This window comes from Lepidothrix coronata, unplaced genomic scaffold (assembly GCF_001604755.1).
Source record: "Lepidothrix coronata isolate B3197 unplaced genomic scaffold, Lepidothrix_coronata-1.0 Scaffold124, whole genome shotgun sequence".
NCBI classification, from domain to species: Eukaryota; Metazoa; Chordata; class Aves; order Passeriformes; family Pipridae; genus Lepidothrix; species Lepidothrix coronata.
Window position 1 is genome coordinate 2,049,757 of NW_016690304.1, and position 23,472 is coordinate 2,073,228.

Genomic DNA, 23,472 nt, shown 5'->3' on the forward strand with positions numbered 1-23,472 from the left:
CATGAAAGCATTAAATTTTTTTTTTTTTATTTTTCTTATTAAAAGAAAGGAAAAAAAAAGGGTTTTTTTTTTTTTAAAAAAAAAAAAGGAAAAGAAAAGCTAAATGAATCCGATGAGTTCAGACGGACGGGGGGGAAGGTGCAGTGAGGATGGGGGTGATGTGCTGCCGCAGCATCCCTGGGCCCAGGCTGGGGACCAGCAGCTGTTACATCTCGACCACGGGCGTGGGGAGAGCCGGGGCGGTGTGGGGAGAGGCCAAGTCCTTTTTGGCATTAGCATCACCTTTCTGGGAAGGAAAGACCCAAAAAAATAGAAAAAAAAAAAACAAACCAACAAACCGAAGACATTTCTCCATTTTGCTGGCTTTACCAAAACTTGTTGCGATGTCAAAAAAGAGAGAGACTGACAATAACTGGGGCTTCTGGATGTGGAGTGCTCGTGCGTGTCTTTTGTTGCCCTTTTCTTTCCCCTTCTCTCTTGCATTTGGGTTTGTTCGTTCGGGGGTTTGTTTCCAGTCGTAACCTTGTGGAGAGTTTCGGGCACGGTCTGTTACGGGACTCAGAAATACACTGTCTATGGCTTTGGGTAACCTGTGTGTCGTCCTTCCTCCTCAGATCTATCACACCCAAATCCCCTTTCGAAGAGAAAACCCGCTTACCCTTAATTCACCCCTTCAATTCATCATCTTCACGAGATGCTGTGCTGGGTGTTTCTGTGCCCTGGATTTTAGGGGAAGCATTAAATGTCCTCTGGGTTTACCCACACCCCCAGCACAGAGAGGAAGGAGACAACCAGCCAGGCTCACGGGAAGAGTTTATTTGTGATGAGATGCTCCCGTGCATGCTCAGGACCAGGCACTGCAGGCGTGCCCCCACTACGGTGGGGAGGGACGAGCCAGCACCCCGCTGCCCCTCACCACCACAGCTGGGCCAGCACAGAACCCCCCACGGGAATGGGTGCGTGGAAGTAAATCTTTGCACCCAAATTCACTCATTTCATATTCAGGAGATACTTAGTATATATGATATATACAATATGTTTATATATTAAGTATCCCCAGATCTGTGGCATGAGGCTGCTGCTGGCCTGGAGCGAGGGGCCTGCGTTTGGGCAGCAGAACCCAGTGCAGCCCACAGGAACGGCTCCACATTGCAGGATCTGGTTCAGGGTGGGATGGGGCTGGGGATAGAGGTGGGGATGGGGATAGGACTGGGGATGGGGATTTTTAAACCCTGAGAGACGTCAAGGATGAATCCCCAATCCTGAAAATACTAACGAGTCCCTTAACCTGATTTGGAAATCCAAGCCCCAGGGGTGGAAAAGGAAGTGGCAGAGGCAGCTGGGGTTCCCCACAGCCCTCCTGCCATTGCCCTCCATGGGTGCAGGCACGTCCCAGAGGAGGAGAGCCAGGATCCTGAACCAAACGGCAGAGGGAGTCCAGCCAGCTGGGGAGATGGCTCCTAGTTCCATATGTGACGCCGGCAGTGTGTGACGGCCTGTGGGAGAGATGGGGAGGGAGGGAGGTGGGATGCAGGGACCCCCGGCCAGCAGAGTGGGGACACGACTGACACTTACATTGCACTCGACTGCCGTGGCCATGTTCTTGCACCAGTAGTGTGGGCCCCAGGCACAGGGGTCCGAGCCCAGGAGATCCTCCTTGCGTGAGTCGCACGCTCGGATTTTCTGCATTGTGAAGGAAAAGGGTGAGAGGGAGAAGAAAAAACCTCCATGAGCACCCTTTGACCCCCCTGCCCCTCTCCCATACCCCGAGGCTTGGACAAAAGGTGCCCATCTTGGTCTATGCTACCCCAGGGATGAGGACACTTACAGTGCAGACGAAGGTGGGGTCCATCATCTGCACGAAGAGCCGCACGGCCGCGGGCTCGTACTGCAGTATGAGCGCTTCACACTGGGGAGGAGAGAGGGGGTGAGCCCGGGGGGGTGTCAGGCAGTCCCTGCCAGGCAGGGTGTGCCCCCCTCAGCTCACCTTGCTGGTGAGGGGCATGGGCAGCATCTCACAGCCCTTCTCCAGCACGTTGCCCAGCTCCTCCAGCGTCTCGTTCTTCAGCAGCTCGTTGTCAAAGTAGGTGATGACAATCTGGCAGACGTTGCAGAAGGCGCTCGCGCTCACCGCCAGTTGCTCCAGCGGGGCAGCCCCTGGAGGACACGGAGCATCAGCACCCACCTTGCTCCCCGGGGTTGGAGTGGGGTCTGGGTGCCAGCCAGGTCCCCTAGCTCACCCAGGAGGGTGTCCCCGCCACGGGGGCAGCAGTGCAGCATGGTGCACACGGCGGCTGGGTCGGTGGCCTCCAGCAGCATGATCACCACGGCTTTGCCATAGGAGTTGACGAAGTCCTTGCACTGCCCGATGACGCCGTGGGGCAGCATGTAGCACACCTTTTCAATGTCATTCACCAGTTGCTCCTGCCGGAACAAGGCAGAAGAGGGAAACGCCCACTCCTCACTGCCCTTTAGCCCCCCCCCGCCCTTGTCTCAGCCCTCCTGCCCTCAGAGCGCAGCGGTGGGACTCACCTCCGTCATGTTGTTCTCCAGGAGGCTCTCAGCTGTCCTCACAGTGAACTGGCACACCTCACACAGTGGAGTGTTCCCCACCCTGTCCTGTTGAGACAAGGTGGTGGGATGCATGCCAAGCCCCCTCAGAGCCACCCTCATCTTATTCAGCCATCAACCCCCATGTAAGACATTCCCAGCCTTGGAAAAATGGAGATGCTTGAGGAAATAAAATGCAAAATAAGGTTCCCCCTTCACAGTGTTTAGATTTCAAGGAGCGTGGCAGAGTTGGAGCACCCCACTTACCCCCAGTATGCTCAGAACCTGCGTCACCTTCTCCGTGAGCAGCGTGTGGAGGGGCAGTGCCGAGGTGGAGGCACAGAGTCCCAGTTGGCCACACAGCTCCATCGGGTCCTGGGGAGGGAGACATCCCAAATCAGGTGGGCATTGCCCCCCAGGAGGGTGAGCCTGCACCCTCCACTTCCCGGTGGAGGGAGATTTCAGCCCGTTAGGGCATGGGTCTCACTTACCTCAGCCTGCTGCCAGTGGACGGGCCATAAAATGGCAAGAAAAAATGAAAATAAAGAAGAATTACGGTGGTTGCAAGCCAGAGAGAAGGGGGGTGAAATATTTTAAAGTTTGTGGGAGTTTAACTTAAAAAAGGGAGCATTTGCTGATGAGCCCCCCCACCCCTCAATCGGCACCCACTCACCCCTGGCACCCCGGAGAGCCGCTCACCCTCTTACCAGGTACCGCAGGAGCTGCGTGGTCGTGTCCACGTACTCGGCCAGGTAGTGCTTGCACTGTGAGAGGGAGACACGGCATCAGTGCCTGAGAGAGGACGCCCCACCTGGGCAGGCATCTGGAAAAGATGCTCCCATCCTGCAGTGACATCGAGGAGGAAGAGGAGGAGAAGGGGGCCCACCCCTGGAGTGTTCAAGGCCAGGTTGGATGAGACCCTGAGCAAACTGGTCTAAGTGGCAGGTGTCCCTGCCCACAGCAGGGTGGTGGAACTGGGTGGCCTTTAAGGTGACTTCCAACCCAAGCCGTTGTGGGATTCCCTTACCTGCTGTGCCAGAGCAGGGCTCAGGCCCTCACACACCCGCTCAGCATGGGTCACCAGTGTCCGGGTGAAGGCAATGTTGGTCCCCAGCTCCAGCTGCACGGCTGCCACCAGCTGCAGGCAGTCACCACACACTTCTTCCATGTCCTGCAAGATATAGGGACACATCAGTACCTTCTGAAATAAAACCAACCCCTCCCCAATGCCTGCATTTTCAGGGCTGGGATTTAAATGCTGGTTGCAATTTGAGGCACATCTTTGGCCAGCATCTCTCTGGTTCCCCCTGTATTCTGCAACATCCTCTAGATTGGTGAGACTCCAATCAGAAATCATTTCAGATGTGTGATAGTTTTAATTTTTTTTATCGTTGTTAATTAGGTGATGCTTAGGGGATTCTCACCCTTGAGCAGCATCAAGACAGTGGCACAGGTTGTCCAGGGAAACTGTGGCTGTCCCATCCCTGGAAATGTTCAAGGCCAGGTTGGATGGGGCTTGGAGCAACCCGGTCTAGTGGAAGGTGTCCCTGCCCATGGCAGGGGGTTGGAATGAGATGATCTGTAAGGTCCCTTCCAACCCAAACCATTCCATAATTCCATGATCAGCAGCATTCTTCCTGTGCCATGGTACCTGGGCCTCCCCACGAGGCAGGTCCTGGGGATAGAGCAGGAGGGGCACGTTGGCCATGAAGGGGGCGACCAGGTCAGCGAAATCCTGAGTGGGCCCTGTGGGAGCCGGTGGTGGCTTCTGAAACTTCAAGGCCCCCGTGGGTCTCTCCCGGGGCTGGCACAGCCTGATGGTCCCACACACCACCTTCGGGTCCGACTGGGGGAGCAGAGGGGTGGGGGCTTGAGGTTGCATCTGCCCCATCACCCTGCTCCCCCTGCTCCATCCCTGGGTCATTTCCATCCCCATCATGTCCTTCAGAGGGTTTGTCCCAGGCTCCAAGAGCCTCCTTTGCTCTGCAAGCCCCCAAGACATCCCAAACCACTGAGAAACACAAACCCAGGGGTGTCCCCTGCCAGTTACCAGCACTTGCTTGCCCAGCTGGGCAAGGATGAGGATGCCGGTGTCCACCATCCTCTTGCACTTGACAGACCAGTCCTGGAAGGGCAGGTACTGGCATCTTTTATCCAAGAAGAGCCTCAGCTTTTCCTGCATGACAAACGGAGAGATCAGGGCCTCAGTGGTGGTGGGGGGGAAGAACAAGAGCCCTCCACCCCCTTCCCGGCCGTGACCCACCTCAGTGCGGTTGTCCTGCAAGATCTTGCCCACCACGGAGACGGCCACCTGGCACAGGTGACATGGGATCCCCTTCTGCTGAGAGAGAGGACATGTCAGGATGCTGTCACAGCACCCAGACCCACCACTTGCTCCCAGGATCCCAAGCCTCCACCCCAAAAAACACCCCACCAAGGGACACTTGGGAACATCCTGGGACACCCACTGATTTTTTTGCCGCTCATTCCGCAGACGCGTTGCTGTCTGAGGGCATCAGATGCTTCTCTGGGTGCCCAGTACTGGGACGGGCAGCTGGGATTCTCCCCCCAGCTCCATGTTTTGGGGCACTTCTCCCCCACCCACCCAGCTCCCCTGCTCCCAGCACGGTTACCCCCAGGGCCTGGTCCCAGGCGGTGAGCTGGCAGAGCTCCAGGGCCCCACACTTGGCCGCCGTGGTCACGTCGCGGCACCAGTCCTCCGGCCGCTCGCCACACTCGTGGAGGGGGCTGGCCCCGGCTGGGGGTGGGGGAGAGGAGACTGTCAGCCCACAAGGAACCCTGAAACACCAAACCAACCTCCCCATCTGCATCTCAGTGAGCTGAGAATTATGCTCCTCACCCTCCCGCTGTAATTCCCCCTCAGCTCCCAAAACGGTGGTGCGGTTGTTTGGTTTATAAATGATTTTTTAAGCCCAACAAAGGTCGGCTTTGCCAGGCCACTGTCTGCTGCTAGCTTTTCCGATGGGATGCCACAGCGTCACAAGCAAAGGGAATTTGGGGCTCATCCTCAGCCTCACGGCACCCTTTGACAGGCTGCGGAGGCGGCTGCTTATAAAAGCGGCAATAAAACCTTGAAAATTGAGCAAACCCGGGGCGCCAGCGCTCAGCCCCGCACGGCAGCTGGATAGCCACGCCACAGCTCCCGGCAGTGATTGCGCAACCCCACTTTTGGTGGGGTTTTGTTGTTTTTATTTCCTCCCGACGACAGCATTTTCTCCTGACGGCAAATCCCCGGCAGGGCAGCGGCGGCATCGCCCTCCCGAGCCGCCCCGGCAGCGCGGGGCAATGGCGCAACACCGGCCGCTTAATTGTCACCCTGGTGTGTCAGGACTCATTTCTGATGGGGTGAGTGCTTGTTCCCACCGGGAACTATGCCCACCCGGGATGTGGCTGGGGAGGAGCCGGCAGAAGCCAAGCCCTTCGCTGCCTGGCTGCGCCGGGAAGCCGGGGCTGTGTGGGGAGCAGCACATGAGCAGAGGGACAGACAGACCCTGCTGCAGACCCTCTTGCAACGACCCCGCTAAACAAAGCACAACTCCACACTCTCTGAGCATTTGCATCCAGCTTTCCTGCCCCAGCCCTGGCCATGTGATTTTGCACAGCAGGAATAAAGCCAAAGGCAGAAACTGCTTCTCCAACCCACCCTGCCCTTAACAGGTTTCTCCCCAAGAAGTTGCTTTTCCTGCGTGGTGGATTCTGGCAACGCCTTCAGCTCATCCACAAGAGAGCAGCGTGAGATGCCCTGGGCCACCCTGGAAACCTCACCTTGAGTACTGTGTGCATTTTTGGGAAACACAATATAAGAAAGATATTTAAGCCATTAGAGAGGAGGCCCCCCGTTTAAGCCAAAGGAGGCCACAGGGATGAAAAAGGGCCTTGAGGGGAAGCCATATGAGGGCACTTGGCCTCTTCAGCCTGGAGGAGACTGAGGGGAGACCTCGTTGCAGTTACAACTTCCTCATGAGGGGAAGGGGAAGGGCAGGCACTGATCTCTGCTCTGTGGAGACAGGACCCCAGGGAATGGCCTGAAGATGTGTCAGGGGAGGTTTAGGTTGGATATTAGGAAAAGGTTCTTCCCCCAGAGGGCGGTTGGGCACTGAACAGGCTCCCCAGGGCAGTGGTCACAGCACCAAGGCTGGCAGAGCTCAAGGAGTGTTTGGACAATGTTCTCAGGGACATGGTGTGACTCATGGGGATGGTCCTGTGCAAGGCTGAGGGTTGGACTCGATGATCCCTGTGGGTCCCTTCCAGCTCAGCATATTCTGTAATTCTGTGGAAAGTTGCTGGAGATGGAGGAGGTGGGGAGAGGACTCCCAAGCCCCCTCCATCCCACCTGCTCCCAAAAGCGCTGGCACAGCTCGGCAGGTGCCGGGGGGGTGGTCCAGGCCCATCAGGCTGAGGCAGCACTGGGGCAGGCATGGGCCCCGGGGCAGGGTGAGTCCCCCCAAATTCCCACACTGCCCACACACCTCCCCAGCAGTGTGATGCTGCCCTCGCCCCATCAGCTGAGAGGGATGTATTTATTTTTTTAACCCTTGCTCTTGATCAGGGTAAACAGGAATGGCAAGTCAGCGGAAGCATTAAGGGGCAGCACCAAAACCAAGGAGAGGGGAGGCAACAACCCCACAGCTTTTTTTCTGAGCTGGCTCCACCTAACCCAAGGCATCTCTCCCAGTCCCACGTTGGAGTCCAAACCCCAGCAGAGGCATGGGGGGATTTGAGCAGTCTAAAAGACACCAGTGGCTTGGTCCTGCACTTTTCTGCCTCACGGTGACCCTCAGCTCAACACTTACTCCTCACCCTGCTCAGGCAATAAGTGCTGAGCCAGAAAAATAATTAAGACTAATCACAGCTACCAACTGCTGAGAGCAGGGGGAGCTTCCCCAGGTGGACATGACTGCCACAGGGCAAGCAACCAGGGCAGCTTGTGCCTCGTGAGCTCTCCACATTTCAAAGCCATGCTGGACCCACCTCATGCTGATGGGTAGCCAGGAAGGACAGTAGACAGTGCCATTTTGGGCAGGGGAGTGAGGCAGGGATGCTCTTATGCCCCTGTGGTGGTCCCAGGTCAGTCATGACTGCCCTATTCCTGGCTGCCAGGCCCCTGGGATGAGGTGGGCTTTTCTCAGGGGGATCCAGCACCAAGCTGCAGATCCAGCAAGGCTAAGCCAGCATTACATGGAGCCTCAGAACGTGCCGGCCGAGCCGGCAGAGCCTGGTGAGCCGGTTGTGACGTAAACCCCGGGGGTGGCAGCGTGGGCCCTGATGCCCCAGTTCCTGGCCTGGTGCACACCCTTGTTACTGCAAAAACCATAAATACACTCTTCCCAGCTCCAAAACCCTTCTCCAAGGCCTGCAGAGGCCTCTGGTCCTACAGCACCACTGTGCCATGCAGCCAAGCCACGACTGGGTTCCAGGGCAGGTGTCACCCTAAGCATGGATGTGCCAAGCGCAGGCGAACTTTCCTGCTCTGCCTGTTGCTGGCTGAACACCTGGACACATCCCCCTCAGCCCTGCGGGTCACGCGTGCGCAGTCACAGCTCCTCCACCACAAGGCCTGGGCAAGTCACGTTGGAGGAGTCCGGTGAGTAATCAGGGTGCAGGAGGGGTTCTTCCCTCTGAAAGGTGGGGGTTTTGCCTACGACAGCAGGGCTACACAGCTTCCTCTGAGAAATTTTCCCTGGAATAAGTGATTTGCCCTCAGGCAAGGACCTGAGGTTAGAAACAGGTTTCTCCTAGCTCGTTTCCTGGGGATGGGGCTGGGGGATGGCTAAGGGACAGCAGCATAGGCTTGCCTGCAGGAGGATTCACACACAGATACCCCAGTCCCAGCAATGAGAGATCTCCAAAGGTGAGTGGGGCTGCAGCATGTAACCCATCACCCTTCCCGGAGCTGGGCAAGCCAGAGCAGAGGCAGGTTCCTGCCTCCCACTCCTTGTAAAAGGCTCCTCAAAAAACAGGCAGCTTCAGGGGGTACTGTGGTCACTCTTGTGACAACCAAGTGGTTCCCCCAGCTCACACGTTGGTAGCCAGGCCCCAAGACCAAGGGCAGCAGAGAGAACAGCCCCTCTCTCCCTCAGCTGCTGAAACACCCCAGCACTTGGCTTCCCTCCTTCCCAACAAAAACAACAGCTCCACCTGAATCCTGGAGAAGGGAGGGAACGAGCCCCTTTTTGCACTGAGATCAGCTTTAAGGGCAAACTTTCCAACACTCACATCCAGGTGGGTAGAGCAGCCCATGATGTCACCTTCCCCAGCTCTCCTCTGCCCAATTCCACCACCACAGAGGAACAAGAAAGCACATTATGCAGCTTAGACACTACAGCTAGGAATAGTTTTGGAATTCAGAGGGGATTTCTGGGCTCTCCGAGACCTACCTCCAGGCCTGGCCTTACCTTGGTAGGAGCCCAGGCACACAGAAACGATCAGCACCCAGCCACTCCATTTGCTCTCCATGCCGTTCCTAAGATAGTCTTCAGTGGCTGGTTCCTCTCCTATGCTGCTCCCAGACTGAGGAATCTTGGAGGGGTTGGGAGAAGCAGTGAGAATCCACACCTACGCAGGGCAATTACCACACCCCTTGCCTTACACCTTGATTATAAAATCATCACCAGGCTGCAAAGAGAGGGAGGGACCAGAGGTATTCCCGGGAGGTCAAGAGCCCAGAACCTGCTGCTCAACACTAGCCTGGGCTGCAGGGGGTGGGCACGGACAGGGAAAACCATCCTGGAGCCACGGGACAGCACCACGTTCCCTGTATTTAAAAGGCATTTATTTTATTTTATTTTATTTCTAACAAAGCAAGGGAGGAGGACAAAAGGGAAGCCCCAGTAAGTGCAAGTCAGCAGGGAAGGCCGGTATCAAGCGAGTTCCTCATCCTGCGCAAGGCAGGGATTGCGACACGGGGCTGTTTCCTCACACCAGGCGTTGTGTTTGTCCAGGGAAGAGCAGCAGCAATCCCAGGCAAGCCTCTTCCACCTCCCACCACGCTCAGCAGAACAGAGAGGCTTGATAGGACACGCAGCCTGCAAGGCAACGGCATCTTAATGGGAACCTGAACCCATTCAGTCCCAGATTCCCACTGACACCTTGCGATGTGCCTTCTCCCTTGGCTCTGCAGTCAAGGGGAAGCTAAACAAGATCCTTTGGCAACCAGCACACAAGGAATTGAAGCACACAGTCTTAGCAGTTTACAGAAGTTTTTATTGTTCATTAGGGAAGCTTTTGTGCAAAAAAAAAAAAAAAATAAAATCAAGACAATGTGTTTTGTTTTTTCAGAAAGCAACTGCACATTCCCCCAGCACGACTTAAGCGGGTCAGGTGCCACAGTCCACAGGAAGGGAGAAAACTACAGGGACTCCCAGTGGCAGCACAGGATTTCCCCAGCTCACCTCGCCCCGCAGCTCGCCAGCATGGATCCTCCACTGCTAAAAAAACCCAGAAAAATAAAACCTTCCGAGCCTGTCCAGCTGCCAATGCAGCCCCACCTCCCCTCCATTAGATCCACGTTAAGAGAACACTGTCCCTTTTAAAACACCAAATACCATCCTACCACACCGGGGTGTAACACAACCCATCCCTCCAGGGCAGCGATGCCAAAGGAAGAGCCCATTCCCTATCTGCTGTATCTATCCCAACTGGGATACACCACCAGAACACTGCACAAGCCTGCCAAGAAAGAAAGCTGCAGGTATTTTATATCTTTAGGGGAAATTTTAATTTTTATTTTCTTTTGAAACATTTTCTTTTCTTTTGAAGCATTCAGCAAACAGAAGAGACGAACCTCTGTTGCCATCTGTCAGCAGTGCCCAGGCATTTAGTATGTACAGAGTAACTAAAAACCTGCACTCCAGTGGTTTTCCAATGAAAAAACAGTCTGCTTGCTGCTACAACTTTGTTACTGGAGCTCCTGCTCATCCCAGACACCACAGAAACAGCAGGAGTTAGCAGCATCTTTCTGAACAGGACTGGAATTTTCAAAGCTCCACATCTGCCCAGCTGCTCCTTCCCAAAGGTCTCCTCAGAGCTACTTTGGTGCCTCTGTTTTGGGGGTTTTGATCCAGTGTTTTGGGGATTAACTTGATCAGAATTACACACCAAATCCAAGGTCCGTCTCAAGCAATACAAGATTCTCACTCCCAAGGGCCTGACATGTTCCCAGGGAAGCAGCCTGCCTTGAAGGGCTTTTTTGGGGATTTCAGGCATTTCAGTGTAATTTTAGAGAGGCGTGAAAGGCAGGCTGTGAGGTGTGCCAGCAGAGCTTCCAATACCTGCTGCAGTGTTCCTACCATTTGCCATCTCTACTTGCTGCACTTCCTCAGAAGGGGGGTCAGTGAGAACGGGTGGCAGCAGGGGAAACTGCCCCCAAGCCTCACAGCACCTCTGAAGTTTTAGATTACTAAAATATGCTATGAGAGAAAAAGCAGATCAAGGAACAAATGGGCAGTTTACCATAAGCCCCATTTTTCCACACGTTCCACCCTCGATGCTGAACTCCCTTTGACATGTGCACAGCTCCTGCTGACTTGTTCCTCCTCCATCTCTCAACTCCTAGGCACCCAACCTGGCTGCACGTGGGAAGCTGCAAGACTAAGCAGAATTGAGCAACTAGGATACGAAAAAAAGGGAGTCATTTCTTAAGTACATCTGCATGCTTCAAAAGACTGACATCCCACTGAATAGGGCTTGGCAGCAGAACACCCATGCTTAGACCCAGGAGCCCAGGGAAATCAAAAGGATGTGATCAAAGGTTGAGGGAGGGTTTTCCTCAGCTATGACAACACCATGAGCAACAAGCGTGGTCGCTCCAACGCAAAAGCGTGATCACTCAAATGCACCTCTTTAGGTTACCAGTGACTTTGAAAGGTGGCTGGGCACACAAAGCCCCCTCCTCTGCATCTGTAGAGCTTTGAAAATTCCAGCCAAAGGGATTCCCGGATTCAACATTATCCCTTAAGAGTTCCCATACACAGAAAATTATCATTCCAGCCAGATGTTAAAAATGCAAAGCATGTAAAATCTTCCCAATGCTCCCCTACAGAAAGACACTTGAAAGATTAGTCGCTACCTTGTCCTTTTTTTAAATTAAAAGATAAGAGCCTTGTCTCATTTCATCTTCTCTGTCATTCTTCCCAGCACCTAAAAAACACTTCAGCCTACCAATTAAAAAAAAAAAAAGAAATCTACAACACACTGACTATTTTTAGGAGCATAACGAGTTAAACTGTACAATCAGAAATATCTTTGTTAAGTCAATGATGAAGATCTGATTCTTCAACAGCAGCACTGCTACAGAAGAGTTACAATAAAGGAACTTGTAGGTCAAATTGTTAACGAGGCAGAGAGGAGGGACAGGTGAGATACAGCTCTCCGCCAACCTCGGCCCACATGTTTTAAGAGCCATGGCAAACTTTCAGAACTGGAAATTCTTCTTCTAGTTCCACACATGGCGTTTGCAGTGATCAACAGCCTAAAGGGAAAGCAAGAGTTGATGTTAGTGGAAAAGAGCCTGTTTGCAAACCAACGTGCATCTACACAATTCAACACCTGATTCTGAGCCAAGATCTCAGGAGTAAATTTGCTTTTCTTAAAATAAGTGATTTTGAAACGGACTAGAATAAATAATATCCTTGTCCCCACCCAGAAGCTTCAGGAAAGAAGGCTGATGACCCCTAGCCACTAAAGCCTGGCAGAGAAAGTAATGCTGGAAGCCAATTTTTAGAGCTTGATGAGAGATCATGAGACATGGTCTGTTTGCTGCAGGACCACTGACTACGTATAAAGCTGACACTGTACTTTACTATAAATTCTGAAATACCAGCAGGCAGGTGGGGATAGGAACAAAATGTAGAGGAAAGTCAGCTTTGAGAAAGCTAAAGCCTATGAAAGACCCTCTAATCAAGCCAGCACCCTACTGCTTTTTTAAACTGGAATATACCCACTTCCAAGTGTGGTAGAACCTGAAAGTGGCCATTAAGGAGCTATCAAAGATCAATAGGAAGCTCGAGGCAGAGCCCTGCTTTACGTACATTGCACTGAGCAGCAGTGTCCATGTTCTTACACCAGTAACCTGGACCCCAGACACACGCATTGTCCCCCAGGAGAGGCTGTTTAGCTGATTCACAGACTCCGAGTTTCTGTGAAAAGAACAGCAAGAGAGAGTCAGCACTTGCCTAATTGCACCCTGAGATCTCAAGGCCATCCTTACACCTGAGCGTGGAAGCTCCCCTGAGGTGGCTGCAGGAGCTCTCACAGAGGTCACAGCAGCAGCTGAATGAGCAGCAATGAAGCTGGGATCTGACACAGGGAAGAATTAAGTTACCACAACTCCTTTTTCATATCAAGTTTCGAAAAACAGAGAGGGACTTTTCTCAAGAAGTGCCACTTAACCTCCCACCACATTCAGGGCACACCACACCCTGTCACTGAAGCTCAGCAGTGGCAGATCTTTCCTTTTGTCATTCCCTGCACTGGGCTGGCACTCAGCTGTCCATTGAGCCCCAGGCCTTGCACAACCACATTTGCTCCAAGCATTCAGTGTGCTGATTCTTATTCCAGCAGAGTTTCCATGTGCTGGGCACTGGAAGGCACACAGGACTGTATTAGAGCCTGCACTCAACCAAATCAAAGGCAATACTCACAGTGCAAACAAAAGTGGGATCCATCACCTCTGCCAGGAGTTGCACAACCACAGGTTCATACTGTTCCACAAACTGAACGCACTGTAACAAAGCACAGGTTGAGAGAGTCTCCTGTTAGAGCCTCTGAAAGAAGAGGAATATGTGGTCTCAGCAGGCAGGCTACCCCAAACACCTCAACAGCACACTCCAAAGGGATAAAGCAGAGGCCTGAGCTCTGCAGATGGAAAAGGACTCAGCATGGCACTTACCACACAGGTTTCTACCAGCTCATACCTGCCCGCAGCTGTCTGCAGACAGGTTATCAGGAGAGAAAGGAAAGGTCAAAAGGAAGAGAACCAAACAGGACAGAGTTTGGGAAAAGAACCAAGCAGGAGAAGCTTTGACTGCAAAGCTTCGTCTCTGATCGTGGAGATCACCGCTGTCCCAAGAGGAAAGCACAGGGAACCAGCTGGAGACAAACATCCTGAGCAGGACAGCAGCAAAGCAGCAACAACTCCCAAGCACTTTTACCCAAGGACTTCCTATTCCTTTCAGATCAGGCAGCAGCAGGAGCACTTCTCATCAGGAACAGTCTCTCTCCCTCTAGTGGAGAGGCCGTCTCCAGAGCTCAGGAAGATGCTGCTCTCAGCAGAGACTAACGGCACCATTAATAAATCAAACACAGCTATTAAACAGCCTCGCAGCAGGAAGAGCTGTTCCACAGCTCTGCTTTAAGTCTGTATATTCTATTGCTGGTAAACTTACAAGCAGTTGCCACTTGCTGGCACTCAGCAGCCACCTAATAAGATTTCCAGGTAAATCTTGATAGTGGTGGTCCCACAGGTGTCTCAATGGAATTAAGCCAGCCTACTTCCAATTACTCCATTAATCCCCTGAACAGGATCAGTGTTGAGGGAAAAATAAAACCGTCAGCTGTTCCCACCCACTGTTCTCAGAGGATTTCTAGGCAAACCTTTCCTGACTGCAAATTAGTACAACAATCCAGCCAATCAATTCAGGTCTTTAAAAGCCTCCATCTATTCAAAGGACTGCCAACTGCCAAGGATGGGAAGTGAGAAAACCCTCTGCACCCCAAACTTCTCCCAGCTTCTAGCTGAGAAGACTATTGTAAAAACCAACAAGAGATACTGCTCTCTAGTTTTCCCAAATGCTCTGCAAGATGCCCCTGCCCACGGGAGGAGGTTAGAACTAGACAGTTTTTAAGGTCCCTTCCAACCCAAAGTGTTCCAAGACTCCATGTTTCACCCTTCTGTTCACCTCCATCTGCCTTGTCCTGATTGGAAGGCAGGCTGCCACACAGCAAGGCCTGTGAAGTCATTCCACTAGCTCAGATCAAGGCTGTTCCCTCTTTTTTTGTTCTGCTGCACATTAGAAGCTGTTGTGCTAACAAAGGGGAAAAACCTGGGAAGGATCAGGTTGCTGGACAGAACCCAGTCCCAGCTGCACCTGAGGACAGTTTGTCTCCAGCCATGGACAAGGCATTTGGCCAAACACAGAGACCTCTATTATGAGTACCTGGTCATTTACAGCAGAAGTAGAGACACTTGAGAGATGGACCTAAAATTAGCATGTAGACAAAATATCAGGTGAAACAAATGAGGTTAAGCATAACTGTCACTGTAGGACCCATGTAAACACAACAAATCAACAAAGACAGTTCCCAACCCTCAACAAGACCACTGCTTTTTAGTCAGCCTCCTGCCCAAACTCCTTACCTGATCACTGACAGACTCTGGCAGGAAGTGACAAACTTTTTCCAGTAAAGCTTCGATTTCAGCTGTCGTGGCATTCTTCTCTAGCTCTTTGTCTGCATAAGCCACCACCATCTTGCAGATATCACAGAAGCCACCTGCAGGTTTCACTACAACTGAGAAGGAAAATAAAAACACAAACCAAACATCAGCACTTAGGTAGTTCTCCTCCAAGCAGAAGGAGGCAGCCATCAGCAAAGCGTCCTCAAAAGAGATCTCATCCCGGGTGAACCGCCTCCTTTTGAACACCAGACTCCTCACTACCCACCTGGCTGCTGTGGAAGCTTGTTGGCTGCACAGCATTTCAGCATAACACACACAGCTTCGGGATTCGTTGCCTCCAAGAGCATGTCAATGACAGCCTGGCCATAGACCTCTATGAAGTCCTTGCACTGGTCTTTGACACTTCCTGGGAACAGGCGGCAGACCACTTCCATTTCATGCACAATCTCCTCCTGAAGCACAAAGGAGGGCGAGTGGCAAATGAGGGACAGAAATTTCATAAGCATGTCTTTTCTGTCCCACCCAGAAGTTTTGCTGTCATGAAGACAGGCAATAAAATTAACTTCCCTTCCCCCTCCAACACAGCCCCCTTTCAGCCAAAGCCTAGGAAGAGGTACCATGCCCACCACTTACACACCTCTGTCTTGTTGCTCTCCAAGAGGCCAGTCACTTCTTTCACCATGGTCTCACATATTTCACACAAGGAAAAAGTCTTCTCTTGAACTGAGGCCTTCTCTTGAACCGAGGCCTTCTGAGTACACAGAAGAAACACACAAACAATAAATCAGCACTGGACCACACTTGACAGGGACAATTCCTAAAAGATCAGTTTAATAGCATTCACGTGCAGCACACGCCTTTACCTAGAGCTGTACTCAAAAGGTCACACAGAACTCAACCCCAACATCAAAGGTCTCAGTAAAAAGCCCTTCTGAATGAACAGGCACTTTATATGACTAATTAAAACTACAATCCCCAGGTTGTATTAAGGAGGGGAGTTGAATTTAGTAGACACAAAGAAAAAAGCAATTCTACAGAGACAGAAGTCAATGGAAATATACAGTGGTTTTTAAAACACATTAACTGAGGACAAAATTTCCTAGAATTGAGAGCACCCTCCTGATTGCAAAGGAAACCTTTGGAGAAGCCAAGGCACTTCTTCAAACTCAGAACTTCAGCATTCTGACTCTGATCTCTCACCTGCACAAGCAGAGTGCTGCCCCATTATTAAAAGGGATCGAAGCATAACTTCAAACATAAAGCAAAACTCAAATTGAGCAATTCACATTTGAGGTGTCATTCAGAACCGCTGGAACAAGAGTTCCCATTTCAATCCTGAAGCATTACCTTGTAGCTTTGGTTCAGTGTAGGCTCTGCTGTTCTAACAAATAAAACGGTTCTCCTACTTCACAAATCACCATCAGAAACAAGAGGAGGCCAGGAATTTATATGCAGAGAGACTTGGATTATTCTGTGCATAAAAGCTGATATTTTTCTGTCAGTTTGTTACACTAAAGCAAAAAGGAAAGCAAAGCTGATAAGTACAAAAAGTCAATTTTACCTCCACAGTTTCCATTTTCACCTCATGAACCACTTGAGCTGGCACCAGAGGCTGAAGGGGGACAGACTTCACAGAAGCGCAGAACCCAACCATGGCACAAATGTCCTTTGGTTGCTGGAAAAAGATGCATAAGCGATTTTTTTAAAGTTTAGAAGGCTCTGCCCTTTCTACAGAGCCTGTGAGCAGGAACAGAGAACAAAGTTTTAAAAGGCTCCAACACAACCAGAAGTTTCACAACTACTTCTACTCCAAGTATTGCCAAAGCATTTGATACGGTTACAGGCAGGACAGCTACCAGGTGAAATTTAGTAGTTCCTTTTAAAGAGGAAGAGGTTAAAAACCCCACTTAAAAACCCCATTTACCATCAGCCACACTATGCAAGCCCTTCAAAAGGAGTTGACTTAAGAGCTACCAACACCAAAACAGGCCACCAGCGTCACTTCAGACCTGCATCCACAAAGCTGCTCCCCAGCTTTAAGTAATCACAAAGAGGCCAATTATCCTGACTTCAGAGTTCACCCAAAAGCTGAAAGAAATGCCTAGAAAAAAGGACTTCTTTCCTCATCCACAAACTACCTTCTTTAAAGCTGCCATTAACATCACGTTCTGCAAACAGAAACAGTTTCTCGCATTACTGAACACAGCCTACAAGAAACAAAAGTTAAGCTTGTTAAAAACCTTAGCCTAACCATTTTTACTGCAATAACTGTATTTCCAGTGTTCTTTTCGCAGTAAGAGAACAGCAAACAGAAACAAAGTCTTTAAAAAGGCTTTCCAAGTATTTCTCAAAGGTTTTGGAAGCATACACTACTAAATGCAAAAATAAATGCTGGACATGAGGCAAACTGCACTAAGGAGGCCACATGATACCCAAAGTGACAAAAGCTGTACAGAGCAAGACACAAAACTTCAATTTCCCCACCTGAAGTCTACTTAAGCTAAAAAAAGAGACCCTTGGTCCTACAGGTAATTAGAAGACCGTATCCCACCCTGTCACAAGCTTCCTACAGAAGAGGCTTATGCCAGAGTTAATACATCACATGCCACAACCTCATGCACAGGCAAAAGCAGCATCTCAAAGACACTGTGCTGCTTCAGACTGCTCCAGGCAGCACCTTTAAGTCAAGCCCTTTGTTCATGCATTATAAGAAGCAATTCTAGGTATTAATGTTACAGCAACACCCACATACACACGTTCTCTCACTGAGAGATGACAGACACAAGGTCTCACAGGTCTGGGTGAATTAAAAGCCCAAATCGCTCTAGGAAGCAGGAGACTAAGGGCCTCCCACATCTTTTCAGTTCATGTACTTTAAACATCTATAGCGTTGTCCTAGATTTAAAGGTTAACCAAGAAGAGACCCCAGGACAGCTTCGCTCAACCCCCTTTGAGCCCAGACTTTAAGCCAGCAGCTGACAGGAGCCACGGGCATTGCTTTGTCCGCATCTGTCCTTCTTCTAGGAGAGGGATCACATTTCCTGCTCTACTGGCCAAAGCGTAATCAAGCTGAAATCTTCGTAGCACAAGCTGGTATCTGGAGCTGGGAGTAGGACTGATGCACTGGAAGAGGCCTAGAGTCTTTCTCTGTTTTAATGACATAAACATCCCTTGTATCTGTCAACACTGAGTACAGTCACACCATGTACACAGCTAACAGAGCAAGAAGTGAACTACAAGCCCTTTAACAGCAAAAGGTGAACTACAAGCAGGCTATCATCACAGGCAAGGTGCTCACATACCTGATCCTTCTGTTGACAGGGGAGATTGGAGACAGAGGAAGAAAGGAGAAATTAAAGATAACAGTTAAGAGAGAAAACACGTCAAGCACTTGGAACTGCATATATTCTTTCCATGAAGATAATGGCATATGACACAGTCCCCACCCCAAAGATCCTTAGCACTGATAACTCACATTTAATTGCACAGTGCTGACCAGCATTACTCATTTGCAGTTATTAAGGCATCCTGGGCAAAAGACTACCTCCAAAGAGTCTGGACAACACTCAGATGGATGCAAGGTGTGGTCATAATCCAATTGCAGGTACTAACAACACACTGCATTGTAATGCTCAAAATGAGAAACCAAGTGTTGCTAGAACAAAGATTGACTTCCCCCCCAACAAATGCTTAAGAAATAGGATGAGCTTCTAAGTAGCCTTTAGCAAGTGGAAACAAAAAAAGGCCACTGTGTTGCCAAATTCAGGTTCAAGTCGGCCACATATTCTACTCAGAAATTCTCCTATAGTTTGTTATGTTACTTGTGGCATCTAGGGACTGCATCCCCTAGGAAAGGCTTTTTTGTTTGTTTGTTTTTAAGGTTGTGAGATCATAGCACATACAAAGAGGTGCTATGGAGGTAGTCAGAGGGAAATGTATGTTGCTACAGAAGACCAGAGCTGGTGCAGTACTACTCCCTTTCCATGGGTCCTATCAAGAGCCCAGAGAGCAGGGGCCTCCAGATAGCAGCTCCAGGAGAAGGATGTTTAGTCCTGCTTCAGGAAGAAGCAACACTTGAACTAATTTTGCAACACTGTGACAGACAACTCTAATATACTCTAATATTGGTGGGGAGGGGGGAAGTGGTGTAAGTACAGGACTGAGATAAAAAGAGTATAAAGGAACACGAGTAATGTATCTTCCGCATTTCAAATGATTTGAGCGCCTTTTGCACCACAGAAGTGAATTCCTTGTGAATCGAAAGGAAGTGCTAAAGAAAGCATTCTGAAACTGAAATCAGTATCCAATTAAATGCCAAGTTCAAAGCATCAACACCCAGACTTACAGGGCTCTCCCCCAGAGCTTTACTGCAGTACATGATCCCTGTTTCCAAAGAAGTTAGCTACACAAATCAGAAAAATTAACTGAGAGCAAATACTATATTCTGCTGATCTTACCATGTGCATCATCATCTGGATAGCCAAGTCAGAATATTCAGAGATATAGGTCTTGCACTGCAGGAAGGGGGAAAAGAAAGTCTTGTGACTATCAAACCACTTGTGCTGTAGAGTTCATCTAGAATTTTCTAATACATCTCAAGGCATTAATTTACCTGCTCTACTTAATAACTATTCTGCTGTCTTTCAGAGCTTGTCCCAAATACAAGACAGCATTTCAGGTTACACAACCACTTCACAAATAATTGCTTATCTGAGGAGTCCTTTTCTCTTCCACTCAGGGCAAAAAAGTCCTCCCCGTACTGATATGACCACATTACCCTGCCAGATCATTTTGGTGAAAAAGGCCCTTAGGGGCTAGAAGCAATCTGGAGTGTCTTTCTCCTCCTCCCCAGTCCCATACACCCCCCTCACCTTTCCTGACCATCAAGTTTACAATTTCAGTGTTACTGTTATACTGTGTAACTATTATACCATGTACCCTACATGGAACACAATCCCCTTTGTGTTATTAAATAGAGAATACAATAGAGTGGATTAAGGCCCTGAACAAACTATTTTGTGTTTGCATTCAGGAACAGTTTTCTTCCAACGAAAAAGGACAGCTCACCATATCGGACATTCCGGGTCCCAAACGGTCACACTCCTCCTTGGCATGAGCAACCAAAGACTTCACAAAAGATGAGTTTGTCTTCACAGCTTCCTGAACATCAGTGACCAGCTGAATGCAATCCTGGCACACATCCCCACTCGCCTGGACAAAGAAGGAAAGGAAACCGAAGTTGACGTAAGTTCTCATAACATGTTTTAGAAGCTTCTGTTACTATCGAGTTTTACAAGCTATTCTGAGCTATTTACAAACCTTAGCAAATAATCTGTAGAATACTTTAAAGCCTGAGCTAATACAGAGACAAGGTACTGCTGGTATGTGCACCAGCCACTAGATGGAGATTAGGTACATACTTGGCTTCAAAACCGAGATAACAGTTAAGATACCCAATCTTCAGAATCTCTTGGTTTTGTTACAGACCACAGCGGGAAGGTTTCCAAATCTGTCATAGATCTTAGCAGCTTCACCCACAGCAGCTTGTTCTGCACCCACTCACTGTTTAACTCCCACACTCTGCCTTGCTACCAACACTCAGCCTCTGCTCCCAAGCTCATTGGCCCATCTACTCCCCTTTGTCAACTATTTGTTCTTTTCCAATCAACCTCTACATTCAGAGAGACAAATGCTTCCCCCGAAGGGCACAGCTGTAGAACTTAATCCAAGATTACACACAGGGTCCACACTGGAACAGCCCTGCACCCTTACCTTAGGCTTCTGCTTGGGTTTGTCCTGAGGGTAGAGGAGAAGAGGCACGTTAGCCATGAACGGGGATGCCAGTTCAGAGAAATCCAGCTCTGGAATCTTGTTGGTCTGGAGCTGTTTCTGAAGCTTCATGGTTGCAAGGTGCTTCTGAAGGGACTGGCACAGGGCAAGGGCACTGCACACAACCTCAGGTTTATCCTAGGGGGGACAAGATACACTCATAAAGCTCCAAACTCACGTTGCTTTTGTACGAAGTTTAGAGTCATTCAGCTGAAACGTGACAGACGAGGAAGATGTTTCATAGCAAGGAAGCAGGCTTCAAACTCACACTACTCACTGCAACAACAGTGATCCACACTGGATTGAAGGATCATATGCACAATCTCATGCAGAAGAGAAACTTGGGCATCATAGGAGCATGACTTTTAAATCCAGTGCTTGAAAATTTTCTACTTACTAGCTCTTCTTTGATCATATCCATGATAACTGGCAGGTAGGAATCCACAATTTCTTTGCACTCAGACACCAGGCCTTGGTCAGGAAGAAACTCGCATGTCTTTTCCAAGTAAGAGCGGATCTCCTCCTGTGAAAGATGAGGTAGGCATGGATAGATTATCCCTCTCTCAAATGCTCTTTCCATTGCCAAAATGCACAATACAAAGCCTAAAACAAGCTCCTTGGACTCAGATAGGTCCAGGCAGTGGAAAGCACAACTAGACTGAGGTTTTACACTGTAAGTCTATTTTCCCCAGTCCTGACCTTTGATGAGACCCTGCCAAAGTGAGAACATGCAATACTGCTTGCAAGGCCTTGCCAGAGTAGAACATTTACATTTAAAGAGGAGGAAGTGAAACTATGGACTAGGGGGACAGTGACTTGTTTATACAAAGTACTCACAGATTCATAAAAGAAAAAAGGAGTAAGTGCCCTCAAAACCAAACAAAGACCAGTTGGTGTAATCGTCCACTTCTAGAGTCTGCAGTATCCCACCTTTTAAGGCTGATGGCCCATTGGCACAAGAACAATTTTATTAAGCACCTACAGTCAATCAGGGATGTGTTAAAGCATGAGAGGCTCTAGAATTTGCTAATTTCTAAACCAGTAGAGGCTGTTTAAAAGCCTTTTCCCATGTACTCTAGTCCCTTTCAACATCTGCTGCTTATGTTCGGAAAACAACACAGCCAACTGTTCCACCCCCTCATCACGAGATCTCGTTAGGTCCACGAAATCAAAGTGTGTTTTGGGGTGAGGAGAAAGGGAGCTCTGCTTACCTCAGTGCCATTATCCTTCAAAACCTTGCCAGCCACCGTCACAAGTTCCTTACACAAGTCACAGGGGATACTGCTCTGGAGAGAGAAGCAGACAGTTACTCTGAGAAAGACTTAAGTGCCTGTAAGGGCAGGGTGTAAATAACACAAACACCAAGAATGGAAATTAAGGAAGAAATACTGGCTGAGGCTGAGGTGGGAAGAGGTGTTTCAAACAAAGAGTGAGACTATCTCAAGCATGTCCAGCTCCAGTTTCTTCACTAAATCAACAAGGCATGAAGAAGCTGGCATGCTACCACCTATTCCTTTCAACTAGTCCCAGTCCCTCGAAGCGTACTGTCCCAACAAGCCTTCTCCTGAACCTTTTACCTTACTCTTCAGAGAGTTCACACTTGCTAGAACCTAAGAACATTCCAGGCAACTTCCCTCATTTTAGTTGTGCTCTGAGATTCTTCCCTTCCCATAATTTCCCCTAAACTGAAATATCTCAGCAGAGACACAGCCAGTGTGGACTGAATGCCTCTGTAAGTAAAATGCCTTTGGCCCCCCTAGAAAGTTGTGAAACAATACCCCAAACTACAGCTACACCTAGTAAAGCAGCCCTCACCTTTAGTGCAAATGCAACTCGAAAGGCTGCACTAAACATAACATTTCTACCACTATTTGTCATGGCTTTCATAATTTAGCATATGCTGGAACATGAACTTTTGAGAAAGACCTACAGAAGCACACAGCTGTTTTCGTAATAACTCATTGCTCAAGTGGACTCCATGAATTAGGGGCCAGCAATAAAGAGGAACGAGTGAAATCCACTAGCTCCATTCCATACATTGCTCCCTGATTGTGCAACAGGTCACGGGAGAAGTCAGCAGACAAGTTGTGCAAGGCAGAGCAGAGAAAAGCAACCTTTATCTAGCACCTAAATTAAGGCACAGCCATCAAAGCAGAGCCAGATGTAACACTTAAATCCAATCAGAGACTTGGGAAACCTTCCTCAGCACATGGGAACCAGCCACCTCAGCTGCAGGTGGCGGGGGAAGAGGTGTGAGCAGTGGGTACTCACTACAGCAGGCTTGTTCCAGACGTTCTGCTGGCAGTGCTTCACCGCCCCGCACTGCGACGCCTTGCGGATGCTCTGGCACCACACCTCCGGCCCCTTCACGCACTCCTTCTGCCACAGCACAGGGCTGGCCACAGCTGCCAGAGAGAAAAACAACCATCCTTCGATGATTTCTGCTCCGAAGCAAGCAGGTTAACGCTGCGCAGTGTAACCGCCTCCTCTCCAGTACATCACTTCGGTTTATTAACGTTTTTTTAAGCACATTTCAATCCAGCAATTTGAGCTGAAACACGAGCCCCAAACACAGATTTACACATATATAATAATAATAATGGCCAGTCTTCGTGAGCGAAGATTTGGGAAAGGTCATTAACCCTTCGAGCCTGCGCAGTGGATTTTTTTTTTTTTTT

The 23,472-nt window shown here is 49.8% G+C and overlaps 2 protein-coding genes across 13 annotated transcripts in view; both read right to left on the reverse strand.

Moving 5' to 3' along the window:
• Positions 1 to 951: 951 nt before the first annotated feature.
• On the reverse strand, positions 952 to 9,065 carry LOC108502763 (prosaposin-like). 2 transcript variants are annotated; one of them, XM_017826016.1, is made up of 15 exons: positions 8,967 to 9,065; positions 5,184 to 5,308; positions 4,814 to 4,888; positions 4,601 to 4,726; positions 4,202 to 4,396; positions 3,578 to 3,721; positions 3,258 to 3,314; positions 3,042 to 3,050; positions 2,818 to 2,925; positions 2,533 to 2,619; positions 2,241 to 2,424; positions 1,988 to 2,157; positions 1,829 to 1,909; positions 1,576 to 1,683; positions 952 to 1,496 (listed from the first exon to the last, which is right to left on the reverse strand). In XM_017826016.1, exons 1-15 carry the CDS (start codon positions 9,025 to 9,027, stop codon positions 1,461 to 1,463), a joined length of 1,566 nt encoding a protein of 521 aa, XP_017681505.1. In that variant the 5' UTR covers positions 9,028 to 9,065; the 3' UTR covers positions 952 to 1,460. The 2 variants fall into 2 exon arrangements, with proteins under 2 accessions (XP_017681505.1, XP_017681506.1); XM_017826017.1 differs by lacking the exon at positions 4,202 to 4,396.
• Positions 9,066 to 9,757: 692 nt separating this feature from the next.
• LOC108502762 (prosaposin) overlaps positions 9,758 to 23,472 on the reverse strand; it is a 25,731-nt gene continuing 12,016 nt past the window's right edge. The window contains exons 2-16 of one of the 11 annotated variants that reach the window (XM_017826005.1): positions 23,066 to 23,199; positions 22,006 to 22,080; positions 21,192 to 21,317; positions 20,738 to 20,932; positions 20,033 to 20,176; positions 19,423 to 19,479; positions 18,268 to 18,273; positions 16,527 to 16,640; positions 15,603 to 15,716; positions 15,231 to 15,417; positions 14,927 to 15,078; positions 14,727 to 14,768; positions 13,212 to 13,292; positions 12,600 to 12,707; positions 9,758 to 12,040 (exon numbers count right to left, since the gene is read on the reverse strand). In XM_017826005.1, the coding sequence (XP_017681494.1) occupies positions 12,005 to 12,040; positions 12,600 to 12,707; positions 13,212 to 13,292; positions 14,727 to 14,768; positions 14,927 to 15,078; positions 15,231 to 15,417; positions 15,603 to 15,716; positions 16,527 to 16,640; positions 18,268 to 18,273; positions 19,423 to 19,479; positions 20,033 to 20,176; positions 20,738 to 20,932; positions 21,192 to 21,317; positions 22,006 to 22,080; positions 23,066 to 23,199 (1,571 nt within the window). In that variant the 3' untranslated portion in view covers positions 9,758 to 12,004. Of the gene's footprint in view, positions 12,041 to 12,539; positions 12,708 to 13,211; positions 13,293 to 14,726; positions 14,769 to 14,926; positions 15,079 to 15,230; positions 15,418 to 15,602; positions 15,717 to 16,526; positions 16,641 to 18,267; positions 18,277 to 19,422; positions 19,480 to 20,032; positions 20,177 to 20,737; positions 20,933 to 21,191; positions 21,318 to 22,005; positions 22,081 to 23,065; positions 23,200 to 23,472 lie in introns of those variants that run through there. The other 10 variants (XM_017826007.1, XM_017826004.1, XM_017826008.1 and 7 more) reach the window with 10 other exon arrangements.